The 22112-nt window shown below is 49.2% G+C and overlaps 7 protein-coding genes across 7 annotated transcripts; 3 read left to right on the top strand and 4 right to left on the bottom strand.

Annotated features, from left to right (window-relative positions):
• Window positions 1–297: 297 nt before the first annotated feature.
• phyA (phytase phyA-Aspergillus niger) lies at window positions 298–1812 on the bottom strand (the record flags this gene model as incomplete). The annotated part of the gene is made up of 2 exons (XM_001401676.3): window positions 298–1657; window positions 1769–1812. 2 exons carry the CDS (start codon window positions 1810–1812, stop codon window positions 298–300), a joined length of 1404 nt encoding a protein of 467 aa, XP_001401713.3.
• A 39-nt stretch (window positions 1813–1851) lies between these two features.
• On the top strand, window positions 1852–2310 carry An04g03450 (hypothetical protein; the record flags this gene model as incomplete). Its single annotated transcript, XM_059747422.1, has 3 exons — window positions 1852–1881; window positions 1936–2040; window positions 2119–2310. 3 exons carry the CDS (start codon window positions 1852–1854, stop codon window positions 2308–2310), a joined length of 327 nt encoding a protein of 108 aa, XP_059600489.1.
• Window positions 2311–3064: 754 nt separating this feature from the next.
• On the bottom strand, window positions 3065–4555 carry An04g03440 (uncharacterized protein; the record flags this gene model as incomplete). Its single annotated transcript, XM_001401674.3, has 1 exon — window positions 3065–4555. The coding sequence occupies one exon, from the start codon at window positions 4553–4555 to the stop codon at window positions 3065–3067; it is 1491 nt and encodes a 496-aa protein (XP_001401711.1).
• A 2030-nt stretch (window positions 4556–6585) lies between these two features.
• An04g03430 (hypothetical protein) lies at window positions 6586–9368 on the top strand (the record flags this gene model as incomplete). Its single annotated transcript, XM_059747421.1, has 10 exons — window positions 6586–6665; window positions 6752–6813; window positions 6912–6956; window positions 7146–7266; window positions 7496–7657; window positions 7998–8425; window positions 8508–8641; window positions 8905–8970; window positions 9071–9197; window positions 9262–9368. 10 exons carry the CDS (start codon window positions 6586–6588, stop codon window positions 9366–9368), a joined length of 1332 nt encoding a protein of 443 aa, XP_059600488.1.
• A 3770-nt stretch (window positions 9369–13138) lies between these two features.
• An04g03420 (uncharacterized protein) lies at window positions 13139–14344 on the bottom strand (the record flags this gene model as incomplete). The annotated part of the gene is made up of 4 exons (XM_001401672.3): window positions 13139–13736; window positions 13808–13954; window positions 14052–14212; window positions 14306–14344. The coding sequence occupies 4 exons, from the start codon at window positions 14342–14344 to the stop codon at window positions 13139–13141; spliced, it is 945 nt and encodes a 314-aa protein (XP_001401709.1).
• A 4435-nt stretch (window positions 14345–18779) lies between these two features.
• On the top strand, window positions 18780–19564 carry An04g03410 (hypothetical protein; the record flags this gene model as incomplete). The annotated part of the gene is made up of 5 exons (XM_059747420.1): window positions 18780–18855; window positions 18890–18914; window positions 19019–19042; window positions 19166–19386; window positions 19533–19564. The coding sequence occupies 5 exons, from the start codon at window positions 18780–18782 to the stop codon at window positions 19562–19564; spliced, it is 378 nt and encodes a 125-aa protein (XP_059600487.1).
• A 616-nt stretch (window positions 19565–20180) lies between these two features.
• On the bottom strand, window positions 20181–21804 carry An04g03400 (uncharacterized protein; the record flags this gene model as incomplete). The annotated part of the gene is made up of 3 exons (XM_001401670.3): window positions 20181–21361; window positions 21421–21620; window positions 21677–21804. 3 exons carry the CDS (start codon window positions 21802–21804, stop codon window positions 20181–20183), a joined length of 1509 nt encoding a protein of 502 aa, XP_001401707.3.
• Window positions 21805–22112: the final 308 nt, after the last annotated feature.

Below are 22112 nucleotides of genomic sequence, written 5' to 3'. Positions count from 1 at the left end.
TTGGATATTGTATTTATATGAGGTATGGACTGCGGTTGTTATTGCATTGGGGGGTTTGTATAATATTGTTTGTTTTTGATCCTGTCATGGGGGTATAATGCTATGCGTTGAGTGTGGATAGTTGTGGAATGAGGGATAGAAGGGAATTGGGTTTGATTGTAGTAGGTTTTGATTGTATGGTTGAGGGTACTAGATATCCACCGGAGTAGTCATCATCAAAATTCTCGATATATGCATACACGAAGTAATTGATGGGTAATCTCATATGTGACATTCCAACTGCGTCAGTATCATGCACTAAGCGAAACACTCCCCCCAATCACCGCCAGATCTGGCAAAGCTCAACCCCTTCACGAAGCTATCCCGCGTACATCTTCCCAAAGCATCAACCGGACAGCCATGCAGCGGAACAACACGATCATTAACCAAGACACGGACCAAAGGCTCCTGCTCGGACTGGCATTGCATCATCTCGACGTACATGCGCGACGCGAAAGGAACCGTCCAGGCAGATGAGAACCCATCGGTCTGGGTGATATTCTCCGCGGTCGTGGAAGACAGCGGCTTGGTGCCGTTGTACAGACCCAAAGCAAAGAGGATAGAGATGATGCCGTTATCATGCGAAAAGTCCGCATAGAGAGTGGAGTTGAGCGGGAAAGTAGCCGGGTTGGAGTCCAATGTGTGGTTGGAGCTGGTGTCATCGTGGACAGGCGAGTGGGTGAGACGGGCGATGAGCTCGTTAGCGTAGCCGACGCCCTGGGTCGGGCCGAGCGGGTTACCTGCGCCATGGCCGTAGTATTTGTTCAGGGACTGGAGGTAGTCGTAGTTGATCCATTCTTCATGGGTGAACAGGTCACAGAAGGGGGACAGCTTGGTGTCGACGGTGCTGGTGGAGATGGTGTCGAAGGAGCACATGTCCATGAGGTAGGTCACTTCTGTGTCCGTGAGAGACACGCCAGACAAGTCGTTCTCCAGACGTTGACGAATGGAGGGGACGAACGTGGCGGTGAAATTGGCTTCGATGTCATCGGCCAATTCGCTATCTTCGAAAACGGTGCAGGTGCCCGGATCGAGAGTGTTGTTGGATGTGCTGGCCTCTGAAATGACCACGTCGATCTTGGGCGACGATTGGCCGGGCTGGGCACGAGGATCCTTCAGCTTAGTGCTCTGGAAGCCCTCGATGAATTTATTGCCAGAGGCAATCACGCGGCTGGAGCCTGAGGATCGGATGAACGGGACAATGTTTCTTGTGAGCGATTCGTATCGCTGGTAGAACTTGACGCCGGAGTTGACCAGCTCCTGCTCTCCGAAGGGAGTCAGGTCATCCGCGCCCAGGCTGTAGTTGTATGTCTTCAGGAAGGCATATTTCCCCTCGAAGGTTGTCGCGTTCTGCTGGATCTCCTCGATGAGAGCGGAGTATTTCTTGCCCTTGGAGTCGGTCGGATACCGTGCTCCATGGCGGGAGAGAACCTGGGCGAAAGTGACATGGCATCCGGCAGGAACATCAGGGGAGATGGCCGATTTGTTTGCCAGAGAAAAGAACGGCGCGTATTGGCCCCAAAGATGCGAAGTCTCCGAGAAGCATTGATACCCCTGATCGACCGTATCGCAAGTGGATTGATTTCTCGAGGCGGGGACTGCCAGTCCGGAGGTGACTCTGTGCACAGATTGTCAGCGATCAGATCAATAGTCCCACACAGTCCAAGCTTCAGGGGGCCTTCGGAAGGGGAGGGTCCATATCAGGCTCCGATAGGGATGATTAGCATACCCGGACAGGAGGTACAAAGGAAGTAGAACGGCAGAGACACCCATGATACCTATGAGGAGAAATTTCTTGCACAGCAGCAATTGATGGCGATGGCCATTGCACCGGACCAGCCGGTCCTCATATAACCCCTTCATCCCCGCTCGGCATGGTGTGTGATACTCTACCAGTTCAGGTTAGAAGTTCACAATGGTGGCCCACGTGCAGCAGTGGGAGGGATCTTCAGCGGACGAGGCCGAATGGAACGGGAAGTCGACGCGGGCCGGATATATCTAGTGTGAGAAGTGGAGGGGCTTTCTCGAGAGAAGCCCAGCAGATGGTGTTGGTTGCATCTTCATTATATTGCATTCGAGCTGATCACTGATCCAACACATGCCGTGGGATGCCCTGATTGGCTGAACCGGGCACGTGGACGGGTGGACGTTCCCCTTTGGGAAAAGGTGCCTGGATGCCCTAGGCTGCCATCGATTCTCTTACCAAAGATCTACAGAACGCTTTCCATGGCTGAAGATTCTCGAGTGCATGCGTCGTCAATTGATCCCTGAATATGCTATACAGTCTATAACGCTGCGTCAAAAAGTCCGAAAGGACGTGGACAAATCCACAAAGAACAGAACGTTGAATGATAAACTTCGCCCTCGCTCATTAAAAGTCAGATAATGGCAGCGTCTATGGTCCAACGCGAGAACACAAAATCATTCAAAGCAATGCATTTGCTGACAATGCTGCATGCAGCAAGGAGTATCTTCAAAAGTCCACCGTGCAGGCCGTTTAACTCATGGTAAAGCGAAGCAGAGAAACCCAACGCCACCCAACGTCTGAATAAACAAGGAACAAAAAATCAAGGGCGACATAATTGAGTAAATGTGTACGATAAATGTATAAGGTAGACAAGTTGCATGAGAATACCCGATCATGGAAAGACAAACAAGAGGAAAGGACAAAGCCACACCTTTCAAAATACCACCCGTCCATACACCTATTTCATATGCTGATCACACAAACTGTGTGCAGAGAGCTTTTCCCCATTGCTTAAGATGACTTAGCCTCCGGCGGATAAAGAAAACAAGCCTTTTAGGAACTTTTATGGCTCTCAGTCCCCCGATGTGCAAGGGCACACAAAGGTCGATTACATGACAAGAAGGGAAAAATGAGAAATGACGATATCTCGAGAAAGCGTGTCGCGCTGGCATTAGTAGCCCTCCCTGCGAGCCGCTAGAAGTACCATAGAGGAATCTGATACCCGAGATTTCAAAGCCAGATTAGGCGCCCGATGTTCACGTTTGCTATTCATCTCATTTAGGAGTTTCGCGCCCATTGTCCAGGGAACTGAGGCAATGATCTTGCTTGCTGTTCGTCGGGCAGCATACTTCGCTCAACGTGGGCTGCCGGATACGAAGTCGGAGCGGTCGACCACGTCACGGGCGGCCTGGTTGACGAACCGGCCATCAGGTGAGATGGCGCTGGGGCCAGCTTTCCACTTCCAGAAGTGTTCTCGACCATTTTTCTGGCCTCGGAGGCATGCCATGTGGCCTCGCGCTCAGAGGCGGTGGACTCGAAGGGCGGTCGTAGGGTAAGTGGGGATGCTGGCCTGGCCGGAAGCTGACCTGTAGGCACTAAGCGGGAGACGTGTTCACGGAAGAAATCCCTCTCAGAGCGATAGAAATCTCGTTCCTGCATCAGAGATCGGATTTGATCGTCCCGCCTTTTCAACTCTTCAGTTTTCTTCTGGATCTCTTCCAGTTGCCCGGCAATCTTTTGCTCCAGCTGCATTTCGTTTCTCTTCCGATTCCGGAACCTCCTCGATGCATCGCTGTTCGCCTTCCGTTTCTCTGCCTGACTAGAAGACCCTGATTTCAGGTCTAGAATGCAAGGAATCATGCCAGGATAAGGAGGATTCTCTGGCGGGGCTCCCGCAGTAGCCGCTTCTTCACCCGTAGATCTTGGTCCCGCCATTACTGAAGGCAAGCGAGTGGCGGGCTCACTGGATCCGTACGCGGTTGCATTGAGGAAAGAGGGTGTAGTTTGCTGCATTGGCGCAGCAGATACTGCTGGAGATGACCGCCCGAGCTGACTGTAAGCAGAGACGGGGGTTGTAGGGCTTGTTTCCTGAGAGCTGGGAGCAGGTGTGGGGTTGGCGCTTGTCCGACGGCTGTGGAAAGTTGGAGTCGAATGCATGGAGACTGGAGCCGGGGCAGGATGCGTGGATGTCGATACTGACTGCCCAGGGAATGGATCAACGGATAGGGGAGAGCCTGGAGCTGCTGAATAAGAGGCTAGACGAGATGGGTGAGCCAGAGGAGACTGTGAAACACCCAGTCTCTGGGCGTAGCCGCCTCCCGTTGGAACAAAACGCGCAGAAGGAGAAGCAGGGGCAATAGCCTGATGGTGTTTCATAGCGGGAGATGCAGAGAGACGTTTTGCTGGGTGAACAGAGGGAGAGGGAAGATGGACTGATGGGGAGGAGGGCAGTCGTGCATGGGATGGTGACGATGAAGTAGTCGGCACCTGGGACCCCAATCCTTCGCGACCGGGTTCTGCTGCAACGACTGCTGCTTTTGACGGTGGGTTCAGAATCGACTCAACGCCGATGGAACGAAGCTGAGTAGATTTCACGGAAGGTTCCACAGGAGCTGATGGTTGCCAGGAAAGAGGCCGGTGACGCACAGGGTCCGGTCCATCGGAAGATGCAGAGTCATCGTGTGAGCGAGGCCGCTTTCTACCAAACGTACCGTGGTCCTCGGCTGGATGTGCATCGTCTGGGGAAGGGCCAGTCAAGGTGGACGACATATGCTCCGATTCTCTTTCGATAGATCGGTGGAGCGACCTAGGGCATTGCTGGGCCCCCTCTCTCTCCAGATGAGCTGGAGACTCGTGAAGAGCTGCCTGAGAGAGGGAGCCGGCGGGTTGGGCAAAATGGTAGCCTGGCAGCGAATGATATTGTTGCGAGGAATGAACCGGGTGGGAGTATGGAAGACTCGCCAACACACTGATCCCGAGGGTAGCCACGGTGAAAGGAAAACCACGGAACCACTTGAAGATAAAAAAAAATAAAGGGAGAAAGAGGACCAGGTGGGAGAAACCCGGTTTGCTTCAAGGGAAGAAGTGAAACCTCGATAACATACACCCGTGGTGCTGCTTGTTCCCGACTTGGAGGATTTTGTTGGTTGCAGAAAAGACAGAGAAAGAAGTAAGTACTACACGATAGTGACCAGCAGTATACCGGATGTAGTAGTCGTAGGTAGTATGGCAAATTGGCAACCGTGCAGATCGCACTGACAAGAAGGATGGATGTTTTCTTTAGATGGAGATGAAGGGCAGCAGATGATGAAAGAAATACAGATTATCTATGACGATGAATGAATAATACGGAATATGGGAGAGCAAAGAGGAAGAAAAGATGAAGAGGAAGATGGATAGGATGGAGGGTCAGAAGGGACAGGGAAGTGACAGTTGGAAGAAACGACAAGAAAGGAAGAAGTCTCAAGCCAGACTGTCCAGGAATGATGATGATTTATGATGAGGATTAGTTATTCTGATTATTTCCTCTAGGCATGATTACTTATTATTGCTCGCGGCCAGCTTTCCTATAGGAGCAGAGACGATCGTAAAGTAGGTCGAACGTTGTTGACAGCATCATTCGGCGGTGTGAAACAAAATCGACAGTGAAAATAAAATAAAATAAAGATGGATTAATCGGAAATCAGAATAATAAAAAAAAATTGAAAAATAAGAAAAGAAAAAAACAAAAAAAATAAATTCTAATCGATCAAAAAGCAAAGAGAGGAGAAGAAAAAAAAAAAATAAAAAAAATAAAATAGGAAAGAGAGCACTGATTGCTGGGATGAGAGGGCGGGGGCGCGAAAAACAAGAGTGGGTGGGACCCCATGAGTGAACCCAGAGACGTGGGAAGAGGAGACAACTAAGACAAGGACCCGAAGCCGACTTGCATTGGGCGGATCGCGCATGTCACAACAATGAGAGTAAAAGAGACGGAAGGAAAAAAAAAAAAAAGGGTGAAAAACCAAAAATGGAGGACTACTCAAGAACCCCAAATGAAAGGAACAAGAATCAAGAATCAAGAGAGCACAGCACGACCGGCATGCTTGGGGAAGAACGCAAGCAAGATGGCAAAGTGTAACTAAAGTAGGAAAAGAGTTTCGAGGTCACCCCAGTGGCAGGTATCCATACCGACATGGTGTTGCTTTCTTACATACATACGACATACAGCTTACATACATACCAAGTACCTCGCCATAACCTCCTTCCGGTCAGAGGTACTTACATTCGACATACATCTCAGTCATACTTACGTGGAGACTCAGTTTCCCTTCCCTTCCTCCCCCCCCGACAGCCTGGCTTAACCCATGCCTGCTTGGCAGAAATGGACTACCTGCAGCCCATTCTCATGAATATATAGTTATTGTTATTATTATATTATTATAATTTATCGTCTGTATTATTATTGATCTATCGCGCCCACATCGAGACACCTAATCTACTTACTACCGACCTAGAACCCAAAAATACGTACTTGTTGATAAGTTCGACCTCGGACCTGACTCGTACTTGGCAGGGTGATACGGACATACATGCAGATGCATACCTAGATTAGGTAGACTTGAATGATGGTACCCGGTGGCCAAAAGTACCAAGTTAAGTAAGAAAAGAGACAGAGAAAGAGAGGTAGAGGGGCTAGTGGAGGCAAGTCAACGCCATGAATGAGCTCGGGGGTGACGGAATCTCACTGCACTGGGGCTGGGCTGGGAAACTGTTCCCAATATAGTTGTTGGGTAGGAGTTAACTAGTCACGAAGAGGAATGGGTCTCTATTCAGTAAATAGTAGTGGATCATCATCTTCATCCATCATCTTGTCCAGAATAACCGCTGACGAACGTGGGTACGATTAAATTGGGAAAATAATCTCTCGCAAAGTATAACTTAGCTTACTGCACTATCAAAAATTTGGGGGGTGCTATAGGGAAGGGACTCCATACCTAGTAGACTACTTGTAGACAAACCATTCACACACTCAACCCACATCCCAAGTGAGTTGGCCATCTTGGAACTTTCCTTTACCTGCCGAAGCAGGAAAACCTACGAGCGCCCTCGGGATTGAGCTATTAGTTTTCTGGGCAGTGGATAGGGATCCCACGGGATCCTTTCACAGCCCCAGCTGGCCGAGCGAAGCGTGCATTAATTACTAGGCAGGCAGGCAGACAGACAGAGAGACAGACAGACAGACAAAATCCCAGGTATGTCAGTAAAACTACTAACTACCTGGCCAACAAATGTAATCCGCTAACAACGAGCTAGTGAGGTCACTAGAGGCAACTAACACCGGCCTTGGGGCTGGGGAAAAGGTGCAGGTGAACCGGAGCGCTTAACTGGGCGCGCCAGCACTATGGATCAGTGGAGGCCCTGGAATACCTGCCTGGTACTTTACCGATACTGACCGATTCAGCCGGATATCAAGCCGTGTCGGGTTCCTTACGGTACCCGTGAGGTATACTCAAGGTATCTTTTCCCGTTACTTACACCATACTAAAATCATACACACTTCCCGAGTGCACTTACCGCCTTGATGTGCCATTCCTCACTATCAGAGCATATTCAACCACCGACTCCATAGCTACTATCTGCTAGACAGTAGTAGCTTATACAGAGCCTCTAAGCGTAAAATCAGGCCACTCTAATAGCTATGACTAAGTCACCGGTCTTTTTCGGAAGGGTTTCGCCTTCAATCCTGCCTTATCACGATCTCAAACTAATACTGGTCAAGGTTCTGGCGCTTCGCAATTCGTCTCCACGGATTTCACTTGCCAGCCCACATCTCAATACTGATAGACTTCAGATGTCGCTCGCGGCCCCCAGCAGCCTCAACTATATCATGTTAGCTAAGTTAGATGATCATCGTTCACGAGATAGTTTGTTGCACGAGTGACATGGCTGGGTCGAACAAATGGACTTGTACCAGTTAGGGAATACATCCACCCCCAAGGTGAAATGAAAGCCAGAACTGACGGAGTCTTGACCGAAAGTAGCGAGAAAGAAAAAGGAATATTTTCGAGGGAAGAAGAAAAGGGAAAAATGGTGAAAAACCGAAAAAAAAAAAAAAAAACAAAACACCAGAACTAAAATCATGAAAAGGGAAAAGCAAGTAGCTAAACATCTGGCTAGCCTCAACTCTGAATGAAACCATGTCGTGGCTTTGTGTTGCCGGCTGTTTTAGACCCTCGTTCACCCTCCAGGCGACGCTTATCCGGACGGGTCTTCCTGCCCATCTACCTAAGACTAGATGCCTTAGCCCCAGAGTAGCTGCCGTGCCAATTCCTCCTAAGAAGCTAAAACAAGGCCCTCGTCTAGTTCGCATCGGCAGATGGGGCGGATGGCCTCGCTTCTCCCACTCAGGACGCCCAAATCACGATGTCTTGCATGCATGCGGGCAACATGCTTTTGCCTTCCTCCCCCCCAAAAATGTGGATGACAGACGGGTGACCGTCGTCGTTCCCATGTCAGCTGCTGATCACCGTTGCTTCTCACCTTTCCAATTCTCAGATTGCCATCCTTCAGTACACACCTCGGCGGTGCTGTGTCCGTTTCCCCCTTACCTCGAGGTCGACAGTTCCTTACTACTGGGAGTCTTAATGGACTTGTTTGGTGACCTTTTTTGTCCCAATTCAACGGATTCCTTTCTGGTGGCTTAGCAGAGTCTCTAAAAACTGGGTCTGTGGGCTGTCAGGATCTCCATTCGTTGCACGCAGGCAACAAAGCAGACAGATCATCGGAAAGACTGGCTCGTCATCATCTTACTGCCATCTGAGTGGTCCACGAAGGATGCTTTGTGTTTTCATTCGGACTTTGGTGTCCAGCGAGGTCGGCCCAAAAGCCAAAGGGAAACAGTGGTGTTTCAGCTACGTCATCGGGCATCAATCGCTCCGTAAACACTTCAGAGGCAAAGTGCAATAGATAGGACTTACCATATATCCCGCAAGCTTCGTTGAGACATAAATGTATCTCACCTACCTTAGTCTATCGGCATCATACTCATAGAGAAAATGTTAGCATTACGACTGCCTTGCTGGTCAGCTTCCTCCTGGTCTCGAGGAGAGATCTCGGACTGTGTCTGATGTTAGAAGTCACCGGGTCAAGGAGACATCCACTTGCAGGCTGCAACACAGCCCAAACCTATGCAACGAGTGCAGGTAATATCCTCTGGATTCCCGCCGTGAAGCTCCAAATGCTAGGGTAACCCAGCATGAACTCTTGGGTGCTGCAGGCGGAAGCCGACTACTATAATAGAAGGGCGTCTGGGCTGGATTGGTGGAATATAATGGAGTCTCTGAAGCTTGCACCATGGGGACCAGGCCACTAAGTTCAGAAAACATTGGTGGCCGAGCTAGTCCGGATTGCCGCGATCCGTTAATGTCAGGTGGCTCCCACTTGCTTCTCTTTCCATTTCGACCATTTCACGATCATCGTACTATCTGTGGTAGTATCTCCTATGCTTTGGGGCTTGAAGAATGCTGGTTGGGATGGATCTCCTGATCTCTGTGCTGCATACATGAGATTGAGACACGATGCTTGTACTTTTGGGAACTGAGAAGTGGGACCGCAAGAGAAAATCAGGCAGAAGATAAGAAATTTAGAAAATAATGACCACTGGGATAAGGCAAAGGAGCACAAAATAGAGTAAAGTAGCAAAAGAGAGTCCTGTAGATCTGTCAAGTACATATGTCGGTAAGGATCGGTGAGCTCCATGCTTCTGCAGAGAGTAGCGAATTACATGCAGTGAGCTTGGGAAATTTCGCTGCGATCTAGCCGATCCAAAGGCCGCCATTGGCCAGTAGCAGGAAAATTGGTGGCCCCTCCTTCATCCTTAGTGGGCGGGCCCCCCCTCTGTGCTACCTCAAAGGGACTGTTGCTTCGTCTAGCTGGCGCACCCAGCTGAATTGGGGACTCCCCCCTGCTACGGAGTATTAAATGCCTCCGCTAGTTACTGGAGTATTTCATTTCACAGGCTGGATGTGGATGGTTCGCTCTGAAACCCCACGGACAGGCGGTAACCTCGCTAGCCACGGCAAACAAGATTGACTCGATTGCATTCGTATCTCCCTTATCCTTATCGAACAAATCATAACTACTGCCCATCATTTGGTCATGGAAAAGACGGCGGAGGATGGTGTTGCCGCGGAGTAAGGGTGATGTCCACCGTGTCGGTATAGTGTAAATTTTTTTTTGGTTATGCGGGCGGCACATCGGTTCTGGAAGCCTCTTCTAGCCAACTGCGGGTCACGCCAACTCGGTCTTCAGATGGTGAGCCAATTCGTGCGAAACTACGTGCGATTTAGTGGAAGGTTGGCGGTAGCACTAGCAGCTACCTGCTATCTAGCTCTTCTCTCTATGGCAGAGGAGGTACACACGTTACCTGATTAATATGTGCGGGAAGTGGAGTCGAGGTGTTCCGTCCTCATTTGATTCATCCATCGTGGCGGCTTGACGGGACCAGGCATGGGATGATGAGACTGATAGGTAACAGACGCCAGTCAGGCCAGCGGTCGGGATCGGAATCATTCTCCGCTTCTCATTCGTGTGTCTCTTTTCATTCATTGTTTCCCCTGGAAATGAACTGCATAATGCTATCCATAAGGGATTCAATTGGTTGCTAAGTAGTAGTCACCTCTGCCACGGAAGTTGAATCCCGGCGACTGTTGATTGTCATTTTCCTTCTGTTTGTTGTTTTAATTCCTGCCCTAGGCTAGATCATCGCCCAACCCGGCACCGCTTTGTGCTACTAGAAGGCACTAGGCCGGGGAAGACCACGGGGACGCAGGCGGAAGTGGAAACGGGGACGAAGTGTGAGAGAAGCTGCATTAGTTCGTGCGTTAGCCCATGTTTTAGTCGGAGGAGAGGAGAGGGGGGCTTTTCCCAGAGGAGTGGTTCCTGGTTGCGTGCTATTGACGGTTATCAATTTAGACCATGCTCCAGGAAAGAATTTTGAGGCAAGGCGTCGGAAAAGGATGGTTTGGGGGGAATAAGGTGGCTTCGGTGTGAATTCTCGAATGTTGGAATTCGAACCAAGGGGGAGAGAAGCTTGCGAACACGGCACCCTCGGCCATCTGACCTGCCTTCCTTCACAATCCTGCGAAGGAAGTGTATCTTACCCAAGGAGGAAGGTGAAGATGAATTATTATGTCGAGTACTTATCAATCACGACGCCATTCGATCCTAGCAATAATAACAAGCCCATTTTCGATCGCCACAGAACCTGCAGTGAATGGTATTGTCTCCTCCTACGTTGCTTTTTCCTCCAAAACTTTTCATTTTCTTTTCCTTTATTTTATTTTTTCTCCTCACCAAGCCTTCTTTTCCACCCCCACCCTCCTTTGCCTCATTATTTGCTTCCTCATGGACTGTCATTTCTAAGTTGTGATTCACCTTTTTTTTTTTTTTTTTTTTTTTTTTGTGCCGCTGTAGCCGTCTATCAGCTCATTCTCAACGGCTATCATAGTAGTTTGTGTCTCTTCCTGTACTAATTGATATTATCTATCTTTTCCCTCCCTGCTTCGAGAAATGTTCGAATCTCGTCTTGATATTGTAACTTCCATAGCTTACGGGTCCAGATCTCAGCTACGGAGTACACAGGCAGCAAATCTGCGCATCGGAAGGTATCCACTTTGTGCCCTCCGTACTTTCGAACCGCTGGCCCTGCGTCGCTTAGCTGGTATTCTTATGTACGTAAGGATATGCATACCAACATCCGTACTTAGAAATCATGTATAGTAAGTGTACAGTCAGGAAAGTCAGTAAAGTACCATCACCCTGCAGAGAAGAAAAGCAACAAAAAGAGCGGAAAAGAAAAGAAAATATCTATACATAGCCAAGTGGCTCCAGTCCATCCACGAGTCTCTCCGTTTGCCTGCACCTTTGCATAGCTTAATAAAGTACCTATCATTAACCCACCAGGCGGCAATGATATCAGAATTATCGGTATGCTCACATGGAAAGGCTAGCTCCGGCTAGATCCCAGGCCTTAGGGTAAGTGATGGTATTGCCGTAGCGCATATGTGCGGCATATGCATGCAACATGCTTCACACTTGTCACCCACCATCCTGGAAGAAGTCGAGCGATCATCAAGTTAGAATCCGGATAGGGCAGGAACACTGCATGCGATCTAAAGATCCTGTGAGTTGGATGCCATTGTAGAGGACCTGGAAAGAATAGACTGGAGGAGGATAATGGCATTATGGGTTGACACTTGTTTGTTGCTCGCTGCGGCCTGGATGCCCGTTTCACCCTCAGGCATCAATCATCTCTGAGGCGTACTTTGTACCTACTAAATATATGCGTGAATGCATGACTGAACCTACTTCTTGTCATGTCACAATAAGTAGATGCTAGAATGTACCTTTCCCGTCTTAGGGATATACCTTACTCCAGTAATAGCCACTGAGATCATTCTAGGCCCATGTTTACCTGCCAAGTTTATTCATATCCCTTCTACTTGCTCGATACTGGTAACTTCACCCATGCAATGTGGCGGTAAGACGAGTAACACCTTCCACAACAAACCCAACCCTCTATGTTGTATCTTCATTTACCTTTCGGTTGTGATTTATGATCATTTTGCATACATACTCCCTACAGGCTACAGACTCACCTTCGAGTAACTGAATTCTACTAAAGAGAGGAGCAGGAAACAGAAGAGCATAATTGGGGGAGTCACCCGAAAAGACAGAATAAATAAATACATACATAAAAAAAAATAAATAAATAAAATGAAGGAGGAAAAAGAAAGAAGAGAGACGACAGGCACTGCTTTTCAAAGGCCACTTCCAGGTCTGCTGACTTGGGGTCCCCAAAAGTCCCAGTGCCAACACCTCTGCATCCACCGTTCGTCGATCCGCGGACCTCTCACTTATCCTCCGGTTCCGGCACGACCAAGGCAGTCTTTCATCCTTCTTCATCGGAAGGAACGACAACTGCAAGGATACGTATCTGCTGCTGCGAATATACGTTCAATCATGGCCTCCGGCATGTCTATTACAGCATGTAACTATGATGCCAGAATGTTTCACAACATACTCTGTACTGTAAGCAGAAGTACCTGATTGCTCCACCTCAGCTCTGTGCGAATCCTGTGGCTAACGGACTTCGCTTTCCTTCTGGGCAGGCTTTACACTTTGGTTGGAAGATGTGTCTCAGAGACTCATTTGCACGATTATGTTGATCTCTCTAGATGGGTATACAGACCATACGGCTCCGGCCCAGAGACTCCTACAGGTGAATCCTTTCAAGGTGATAGTTCGACAAGCGGTCAGATCGGCTTATCTTTAGCAGTTAACTAATTACGCTAGTCTATCGAATACTACCTATAACGGGCTGCCTTCGAGTCGAAACTCATTCTTAGGCTTACCCTTGATGCCGACGTCGACTCTATAGAGCCGGCCTCCATACCGGACGGATTCCGGAAACTGGTCATCATTGGTATCATCCTTGGCGGTCGTGATGAAGAGTTCCGTTCCCACAAAAGCTGGACAGGTAATGTTTCGGGTGGGAAAAGTTATCTCGCCAATGATCTTGCCCTCCGGCGAGATACGAATCACCTTCCCACCACCGTAGATTGCACTCCATATACACCCCTCCTCATCGATGGCAAACCCATCCGGCTCTTTTGGCTCCCCAATGTCAAAGAACACCCTTCGGTTGCTGATGTTTCCGGTCTCAGCATCGAAATCAAAGGCGTAAATCTTGCCGGTGGGAGAGTCGGTCAGGTACATAGTGTCATCCGCAGGATTCCAGCCAATCCCGTTGGGAATCGTCACCTGTTCAACCATGCGGTGCAGTTTCATGTCCGGGTCTAACCTGAATATCACACCTTCGTTGACTGGGTTCTGCACCTTGGAATCGTTCATGGCTCCAGCCCAGAACCGTCCGTGGCTGTCGACGGCCCCATCGTTGAAACGCATTCTGTTTTGATGACGTTCCCGATGAGTCAGACCCACGAGGATGATGGCAAAGAAACTAGATAATTGACTTACCTATGCTCCTTGGCCGGATCGTCCCACACTTTCTGAATATAGGACAGTGCGCCCGTGGTGCGGTCGACCAGGGCGAATCCATGTTTTGCGGCTACGACGATCTGGTTCTCGCGTGAATCTCCAGCATTCGCAATGTTGGCGGTTACTCTACATATTGTTCGGAGTATGAGATTAGTGTCTTTTTGGGCACCGCTTACGGTGTAATTATTCTGTGGGCCAAGGACTCTAGCTAGGAGCGACATACCCGATTGACACAGATGTGTCCATGATCTTCAGGGAGTCGGGCCCTTTGGCCAGGTCCAGAACGTATAGTTTCTGCTCCCAGATATCGACGAAGCGAAACTCATTCTTGGTCTTGTCGTGAAACGGTCCTTCCAATAAGGTTCCCGGTACATCGACATACGGCTGCATACAGAAACCAGTGCGAGCATTAGCTTCCCCATTCTTGTCTCCTTCGGCCGGTCGCCTTCACTCAAAAATGAATGTGAGATACCATACCTCAGAGACCGTCCACTTTTGGTACTGGAAGCCGGACATTTTGACGGCAGGCTGATGTGCAACCCTCAGAACTGGTGGTTCAGATATGGGGATCAGATCGGGAGCAGCCGTGGACTCTGCTGGGTCGAGACAGCCTAGTCAGTTTAAGGAATATGCGCGGCGGCTAAAACCAGACGGTTGCTGGAGACTGGAACCGTTGTGTGAGTGCTGAGGAATTCAGCCCAAAAGAGAGATTCGATAGTCGAAAGTCTCATGGGCAGCTTTCGGCGTTGTCCTCGGTTGCCAAGCCCAGTCGCCAGTCGCCCCCGCACGAATCTCATCGAACACTTTTCTGATTCTACCTTAGCGTTAGGGAGCTCATGGCTAGTGGGGCTAGCTGGGTGGCTTCTCTGAGTTACGGTGCTAGTCTACTATCCACGTACTGGCAGTCTGGTAGTCTGGCAAGCTGGCATTGCCCATCGGGCCATTGCTCCGTGTCAAGTTAGTCGGTACTTTCACCGGTGGGTGGCCCAATCCAGGTGCCACAGGTGCTAATCAGGTCTGGACTAAGCAAACCGCGTCGGTTTCAGCTGAAGCTCGGCCTCCTGCTCGTCGTGCCAATAAATAGACATAGTGTCTCATCGGATGTCCGTGTATCTCACGGCCCAGAAAAGTATTCCAAACACCCGGCTCGATGGCCCTTTTACTATTGAGACCGTCGGGTTTTTGGTGGATACGATTATTGAAACCCACACCATCCAGGCCCGACTCCACTCAATGAAGCTGACTATCACCTGTCATGTGAACTGGTATCAGCTATCTGGACCAACAGTTTCGTCACAGCAAACGTGGGAAAACTTATCGAATGAATGTCCAGGAAAAGCAAAGACGAGAAGGAAGAGGAAGCCCAGTTACCCACCGGCGAATGAGTTTGATCGGGCTAATTGATTGGAGTCTCACCATGACGCCAGCCAGCCTTGGTGCTGTCAGTGACAGGGTGCGGCAGGCTTCCCGTGTGCCGCCTCATTTGTTCCAGACAAGGGTCGCGGTGGAGTAAAATCACATACGGGGCGATGTTACGGACAAATAGGAATGCACCCGGGGGGGGTCTCCCTGGAGCATTGTGGCAGTCTGGAAAATATGGCGACAGCTAGTAGCGGTTAGTTTAGGGCTTAAAGCAAGCTGCGCGACAGAGCAGGATCAAGCAATGTGAGTCCCGGATCTAAAAGCGTTCCTTGGATGCAGACACGGCATATCCGCCCAGGGTCCCAAATTTCGGAATGATGTGGAAGATTTCCCTACCAGTTGGAGGCCAGCCTTCTGACTTACAGCCGTTACAAACGACAGCTCCCCTGCACTGACCACCCAATATTCCCTAAAAATTGGATCTTACTGGTAGTAGACCTACCTCATCGAAAGGTCGCGACTAGTTACATTCTACATTGTGTGTCGTGCCAAGAAAAGGCATTAAGTCAAAGCAAGAAAAAGAAATAAAAGGGAAAAGGGAGACCCAAAAAAAGCAAAAAAAAAAAAAAAAAAAAAAAAAAAAAAAGAAGAGTCAGAGAGAGATGGATAGTAAAGGAGCAGCTACGATGTTCCTAGATTGCAATTCCTTCGGGACTGCGCCAACGCTAGGCAGGATCCTCGCCTATGGTTTGGCCGACTTACGTTGCTTTTGCTGGCTAGACCGGGTTACTCTAACTGTCTTAGTGAGAGAGTTGCAAGCACAGACTTGAGACTTTGTGACTGCCCCCATCCAGGCGGTCTAGCAACATGGCTATTGACGAGCGAGCCTTCACGCCGGCTACTTAACAACGGAAGTGACCTTGATCTCCGTCTATCTGGGGTGATCGTCGTCATAATGCTAATCATGTACGAAAGAAGTAAAAGAGGGTGATAAAGTCGCGGTCGGTTGATGGGGGGCGTTTGGCCACAATCCGCGACGCTGCATTGATTGACGGTCGGACGGCCCAACATTGGGCCATCGACGGTGCAGATATACGAACGGACGGAGTCGGCCACACAACCTTAATAGGTCATCCATCGTAGCCCGGCGGGGGGAGAAAGCATTCGACCAGCTCAACGGTGATGCATCAGTTGGGCGGGCAGACAGTACCTGCAGGAGGCAAACACGACCGATATTCGAGCCAATGTTCGGTGGATCACTCAAACCAGCAATGTGTCCGCGAAAAATGCGGTGTACGCAGCGGACTGGATGCGGCGTGTCATGTCGGTCATATCGGTAGCTGGAAGACTCTAGCCAGTGGGTAAGGTAGGTGGGTAGTGGGCTGTGGGCAAAGAGCCGGCGCGCGGGCTTTGGGAGGGGATATCCCCGACCGTTGTAAAGTGAGTGGTCACATTGAAGAGAGGGGAGAGGGGGGGAAAAGAAGGAGGAAGGAGGAAGGAGGGGGTGTGATGCCGCATGGCATGTTGAGATTGAAGATGGATGTACTTATGTATGCAAGTGTGTCCAGATTTAGTTCTCTCCGCGCGCGGTGCGATTGCAGGCGGCGAGGAGCAGCGATGGGGCCGCACGGCGCGAGGCCTAGGCAGCCCTCACATGATCGATTCTTCATGCAGGACAATGTAACTTTACATGGCGGGTGCAGGTACGGGGGGCCCTGTTGGTATGGTATGTATGTATGTATGGTATGTTTGGGGTCTCGGTTACCGTATGTATGGTATTTCCCTTACCCTCACCCAGCAGGAAAGTTACATATTAACTACTATCAAGTACCTTTACCAGGTTGAGGAGACTCTGAACAAAGAGAGAAAGAGGGAGAACGAGAGAGACTAACAGACTGTGTATGCAAGTGTCTGAGCTATCCATCTCATGTGGCGACTGGGGGAGACCACTTACAACCTAGGATCAACCCTGATCAGCCAGACAACCCCCCATCCTTTCTCTCTCTTCCTTCTCCCCGGAGCCAGCAACTCCGACAAACCCATGCCCAGCATGCTCCCACCCCAGCTAACCACCTACTAGTAAGAGTAAAGTAAAGTAAAGTAATTCCTGTAAGCCCGACCCCAGTTCCAGTCCAGTCCCAGTCGCAATCCGCCACGACAGTAGTCACAACACATGGCTCTTACGTTCGCAATGCAGCTAGCTAGCCCAGCCAGCCAGCCAGCCCAGAAACCAAATCCTCCCTTCTGCCTATCTCCTCTACTAGTAGTTTACCCTGGTAGGTACCTAACCTGCACATGGCATCCCCTCTCTACCAATGACGATGCACGGACACGTGAATTCAACAAATATTTGACGCTTGGCTGATGCTCATTGGGTATTGGCTTTATGTATGTGGCTTTTTTGGGTATTTCTTGCATTAGGTTGAGGGGGAGGTGTGTGGTGCTTGCTGTGTGTTGGCATTAGTGTCGGTGGGAGTTGCTGAAGTTGCTGAGTAGTAGTGACAACTAGGTGCGAGTTTATCCTGAGGTAGTAAGTAAACAGGTATGTACTGAAAGTTATGTGTGGGTTGAACAGACAACTGTTTGAGTTTAATTAATTGTGTTTGCTATGCTACTATGAAGTATGATACTTGGCCTAGTTAGTGTTCATCATCCATGTTGTTGGTGGGTATATATCGGTCATTGATTATGACCTAATACCGAGGCTTAGTATAAACTTAATAGTTAGCAGCTAAAGTAACTAACAGTTATCAGTTTGCTTGGTATAGTGTTTAGCATGTATCTACCCGCAGTAAATAATAGACTACTACTACTATCTACTACTAATAATAAATAGACAAACCCAGTAATAATAGTGGAAACTTCATTCTTCAACTCCCAACAAGCAAACAAACAAACAATCAATCAATCAATTAATCAATCAATCAATTAATCAATCAACCACGCCACTCAAACACACATACATATATGTACGTGTGTATGTAGCTTTCATGCAGCATACACAAACAACTTACACAGTGCAGTAAGCAAGTTATGTTAGAGGTATTACAAATCAAACGGCATGAACTTGTTCGAGATGAAACATGCATAAATTGGCTTGAGAGTTTCTTTGGGGGTTCTCATCGGAAGATATTCTTCAAGTTGCTTCTAATTCTGTGGTTGGTTGGGTTAAGTTCTGTTTGCTGTTTGACTGAAAGCTTCTACTGTGTGTCATGTCAGTTGTATGTTGTGGTATGCAGATTATCATGCAGATAGAAGGAGAAGCTCGAAGCGAGCATTGTGTTTCCTGATGTGGTTAGGCGCGGGGTGTTGTTGGTATAAGTCCAATTGAGATGATGGATAGTCATTATTGTGGTAAGTAGTTATGTAGTAGGATATATAAATATATATTTAATAGTATTCTTGCATGTACAATTTGCCTTTAGACTTGAATCATTTTATTAAGTTATTCAGAGTACTACTATGTCGGACTGAAAAATATATTTACATATATTAAATAACATGTCCATGAAATCAGGACCTACTCACCAAATAGCTCAACCCACCTCAAAATCCAGATATTAATTATCTTTATTCATAAATTATGAAAATGCAATCAGACTCTACAACCGATCAATCCAAATCAACCCCAAAGAATATACTAATCCTGCACGCATGCAATGCAAGTAAGTTGGGGAATGGATATCTACCGACATGCAGCAAACGCACATACCACATATAATATGTATGTCACTCCCACAATCTCTTACTACTACACTCTCCCCCAGCGCCATTCCAAACCTACTTTCTTTGTTTTATTATAATGCTTGACAATTAATTATCATCTAGACTGATATTCCACAAAACCTACTTGTATGTACATGTATATGCATGAAGCACTGGCTGAGTTGTCACTTACATCCTACATACTTCATACATACTACAACTCACATATAAACTCTACTTACTTACCAAGTACTTCAACTACTGTGGCAGTACTACATGCACGTACAAAACTCTCAGCAGCCAAGAAACCACCCACTTACCCCCCTTACTTCCCCAACACTTGCAAGTCACCTTAAGCCAACGATTTAAAATACTTACATGTAAGCAAAGCAAGCGCAATTTCTATCCCAACTGTATTTCACTTTGGTTTTTTGTCTCTCGTCCAATCGCTTTGATATCCCTGTTTCATCTTTGGGATGCTATAAAGCAATGTAAGTGAGCCAGCAAAGTAGGTAAGAGTATATGTGGTAAGTCAGGTCAGGTACCCATGCTTTCTGCTTCTAAAGGGTTTGTTTTGGGTCTGGGCGCGGGGGATAAGGTGACAATTTCAGTTGATTGACTGATTGATTGATTGCAGGGTATGAGTTTGAAACTGGATTTGGATTTTGACTGTTGGGTTTTGCTTTGTTTGTCTTAACATCTGATGACTGGTTGAAGTGGTTGGGTTTGGTAAGTGCCTTGGTTGTTGGGTGATGTGCATGGTATTTACTTATGTGCATATGGATGGACGTGCAGGTTGATGTTGATGTGGGTATGAGTTCGTTGGTACTGTATGGAGACAGGTAAGCGAGTGCTTGGTCCTTGGTATATATGTTGTGAGATCTGGTATCTGGATGTGTAACGTTTGGGCTTGTCCTTTAGGCTAAAAAGGGTTTGTTTGTGGTGTGTTGGGTGCTACACTACGGCTTAAAAGGGGAATGTGAAAGATCACTCAGGCTCAAATTCACGTAGCCTGCCTGCCAGTTGACATGGTCGAATTATGGTACAATTTTTATTTTTTTTCGTCAGTTCAGGGTATAGTCAAGTTGGCAACAACACACCAACTTTATGTCAGTCATCGGGTACACGACGTGCAGCCAATGTCGCAGAGCCACATAGCATCTCTCTTTTCCTTCATGCATCGCCATCAACACAACGGTCCATCGGATGCATGTGTATGTGTTCGTCCTACCAGGCTCGTCCCACAGATCACGGTTGCAATTCATTCGCCATCACTTGCGCTCGCCTACAGCTTCGTTCCCAAGTTGACATGGACCGCTTTGATCTGTGAGTAGGCCTCCAGACCGGCCTCGCCAAGTTCGCGCCCAATTCCGCTCTGCTTCACACCCCCGAAAGGCACCCGGATATCGCTGTCGTTGCTGCTGTTGATCCAGACCATGCCCGCTTCGATCTCCGACGCAACCCGGTGTGCACGCTCAATGTCCTTGGTGAACAGGGCAGCGCCCAGTCCATAGGTCGTATCGTTGGCCCGTCTCACAGCCTCGTCCTCCTCTGAGAAGCTGGAAATCACGACAAATGGTCCGAAAACCTCCTCCCGGTAGATCCGCATGTTATCCTTGACGTTGGTGAAGATGGTGGGCGCGATAAAGAAACCCTTGCCGTCGCCGACGTTCTTGAACGGCTCGCCACCGGCCACCAGGGTCGCTCCTTCGGACTTTCCAGCTTCGATATAGGAGAGCACGCGGTCGTATTGGGCCTTGGTGACCTGGGGACCCTGGAAGGTGTCGTCGGCAAAGGGATCGCCCACCTTGCTGGTGTTGGCCACGGCTTCCTTGAAGAGCGCCACGAACTTGTCATAGACGGACTCGTGCACCAGGATACGAGAGGTGGCGGTGCAAACCTGTCCTTGGTTGTACATGATACCCGCATGCGCCCACTTGGCAGCCTGGTCGATATCGGCATCACTGAAGACGACCAGGGGAGATTTGCCACCTGTCTCGAGCGTAATGTTCTTCAGGGTGCCTGCAGCCAACTTCATAACTTCGCGGCCAGTCAACGTCGAACCTGTGAAGGCAACCTTGTCCACCCCGGGGTGGGTCACGAGCGCACTTCCAGCTACGCGTCCAAGGCCGTTCAGGATGTTGACAACACCTGGCGGGAAACCGGCCTCCTTGATGAGGTTGGCAAGATAGAGAACACTGAGCGGAGTCTGCTCAGCCGGTTTCAGAACCACGGTGTTTCCGCAGGCCAAGGCAGGACCCAACTTCCAGGCAGCCATCGCGAGAGGGAAGTTCCAGGGGATAATCTGACCCACGACACCAATTGGCTGACGAAGAGTATAGGCAAACTTGGCCGGGGTGGTGCTAATAGTCTGACCATGGACCTTGTCGGCGTATCCAGCATAGTACCGGAGGCAGCCAACAACCTCTCCCAGGTCATCGTTCAACGAAACGGAGTATGGCTTGCCTGGAGAGAATCAGTACATGATGATCGATCGCCTTTGAGAAAATTGCGAGGCTCCCTACCATTGTCCCACGTTTCAATGGTGGCAAGCGTCTCCTTGTGCTGCTCGACCAAGTCGGCCAGCTTCAACATCAGGGTGCCCCGTTCAGTCGGAGGCAACAACTTCCATGACGGGTGGTTGAGGGCTTTCCGGGCAGCCTTCACAGCAATATCCACGTCTTCTTCACCCGCAGCATAGACCGAGGTGATTTCCGCTTCATTTCTAGCACTGGTCAGCTGCAGATCCAAGAAAGATACTAGGATTGGGAGGTCACGTACGAAGGGTTGATGGTGGCGAACTTCTCGCCGGACTTGGAAGCGACAAATTCATTGTTGATGAACAAACCAACCGGCTGGGCGTATGTGCGCCCATTCGGGGCTGTCAGCTGCACGGACAGATCGCTCATTGTGATGGACGAGCTATGGAAGTGATGACGATGAGGGGAGAAAGGAACAACTGGCAGACGGGAGAAAGACACACCACGCAGCCGCAGAGAGGAGAAGGAAAGACAGCGAAAGGGAGCGGGGAAGGAGGAGGAGAAGGGCATTGAGGGGAAGATTTTATGTATGGGACGAAGCTGAAGGAGAGGGTCGAGGGGGATTAGTTGGTTGATGGGAAGCCGGATGAAGCATCCCCGCCAGCGAAGGATGGAAGAGCGAATGGGAGACGCGGCGGTGCTCGGGCAGCCCCTCTTCGCATACACTTACTCTTCTG

Source organism: Aspergillus niger (assembly GCF_000002855.4).
Source record: "Aspergillus niger supercontig An04".
NCBI classification, from domain to species: Eukaryota; Fungi; Ascomycota; class Eurotiomycetes; order Eurotiales; family Aspergillaceae; genus Aspergillus; species Aspergillus niger.
Note: the sequence above shows the minus strand (reverse complement) of the source record. Positions and strands in the feature narration are given on the sequence as shown.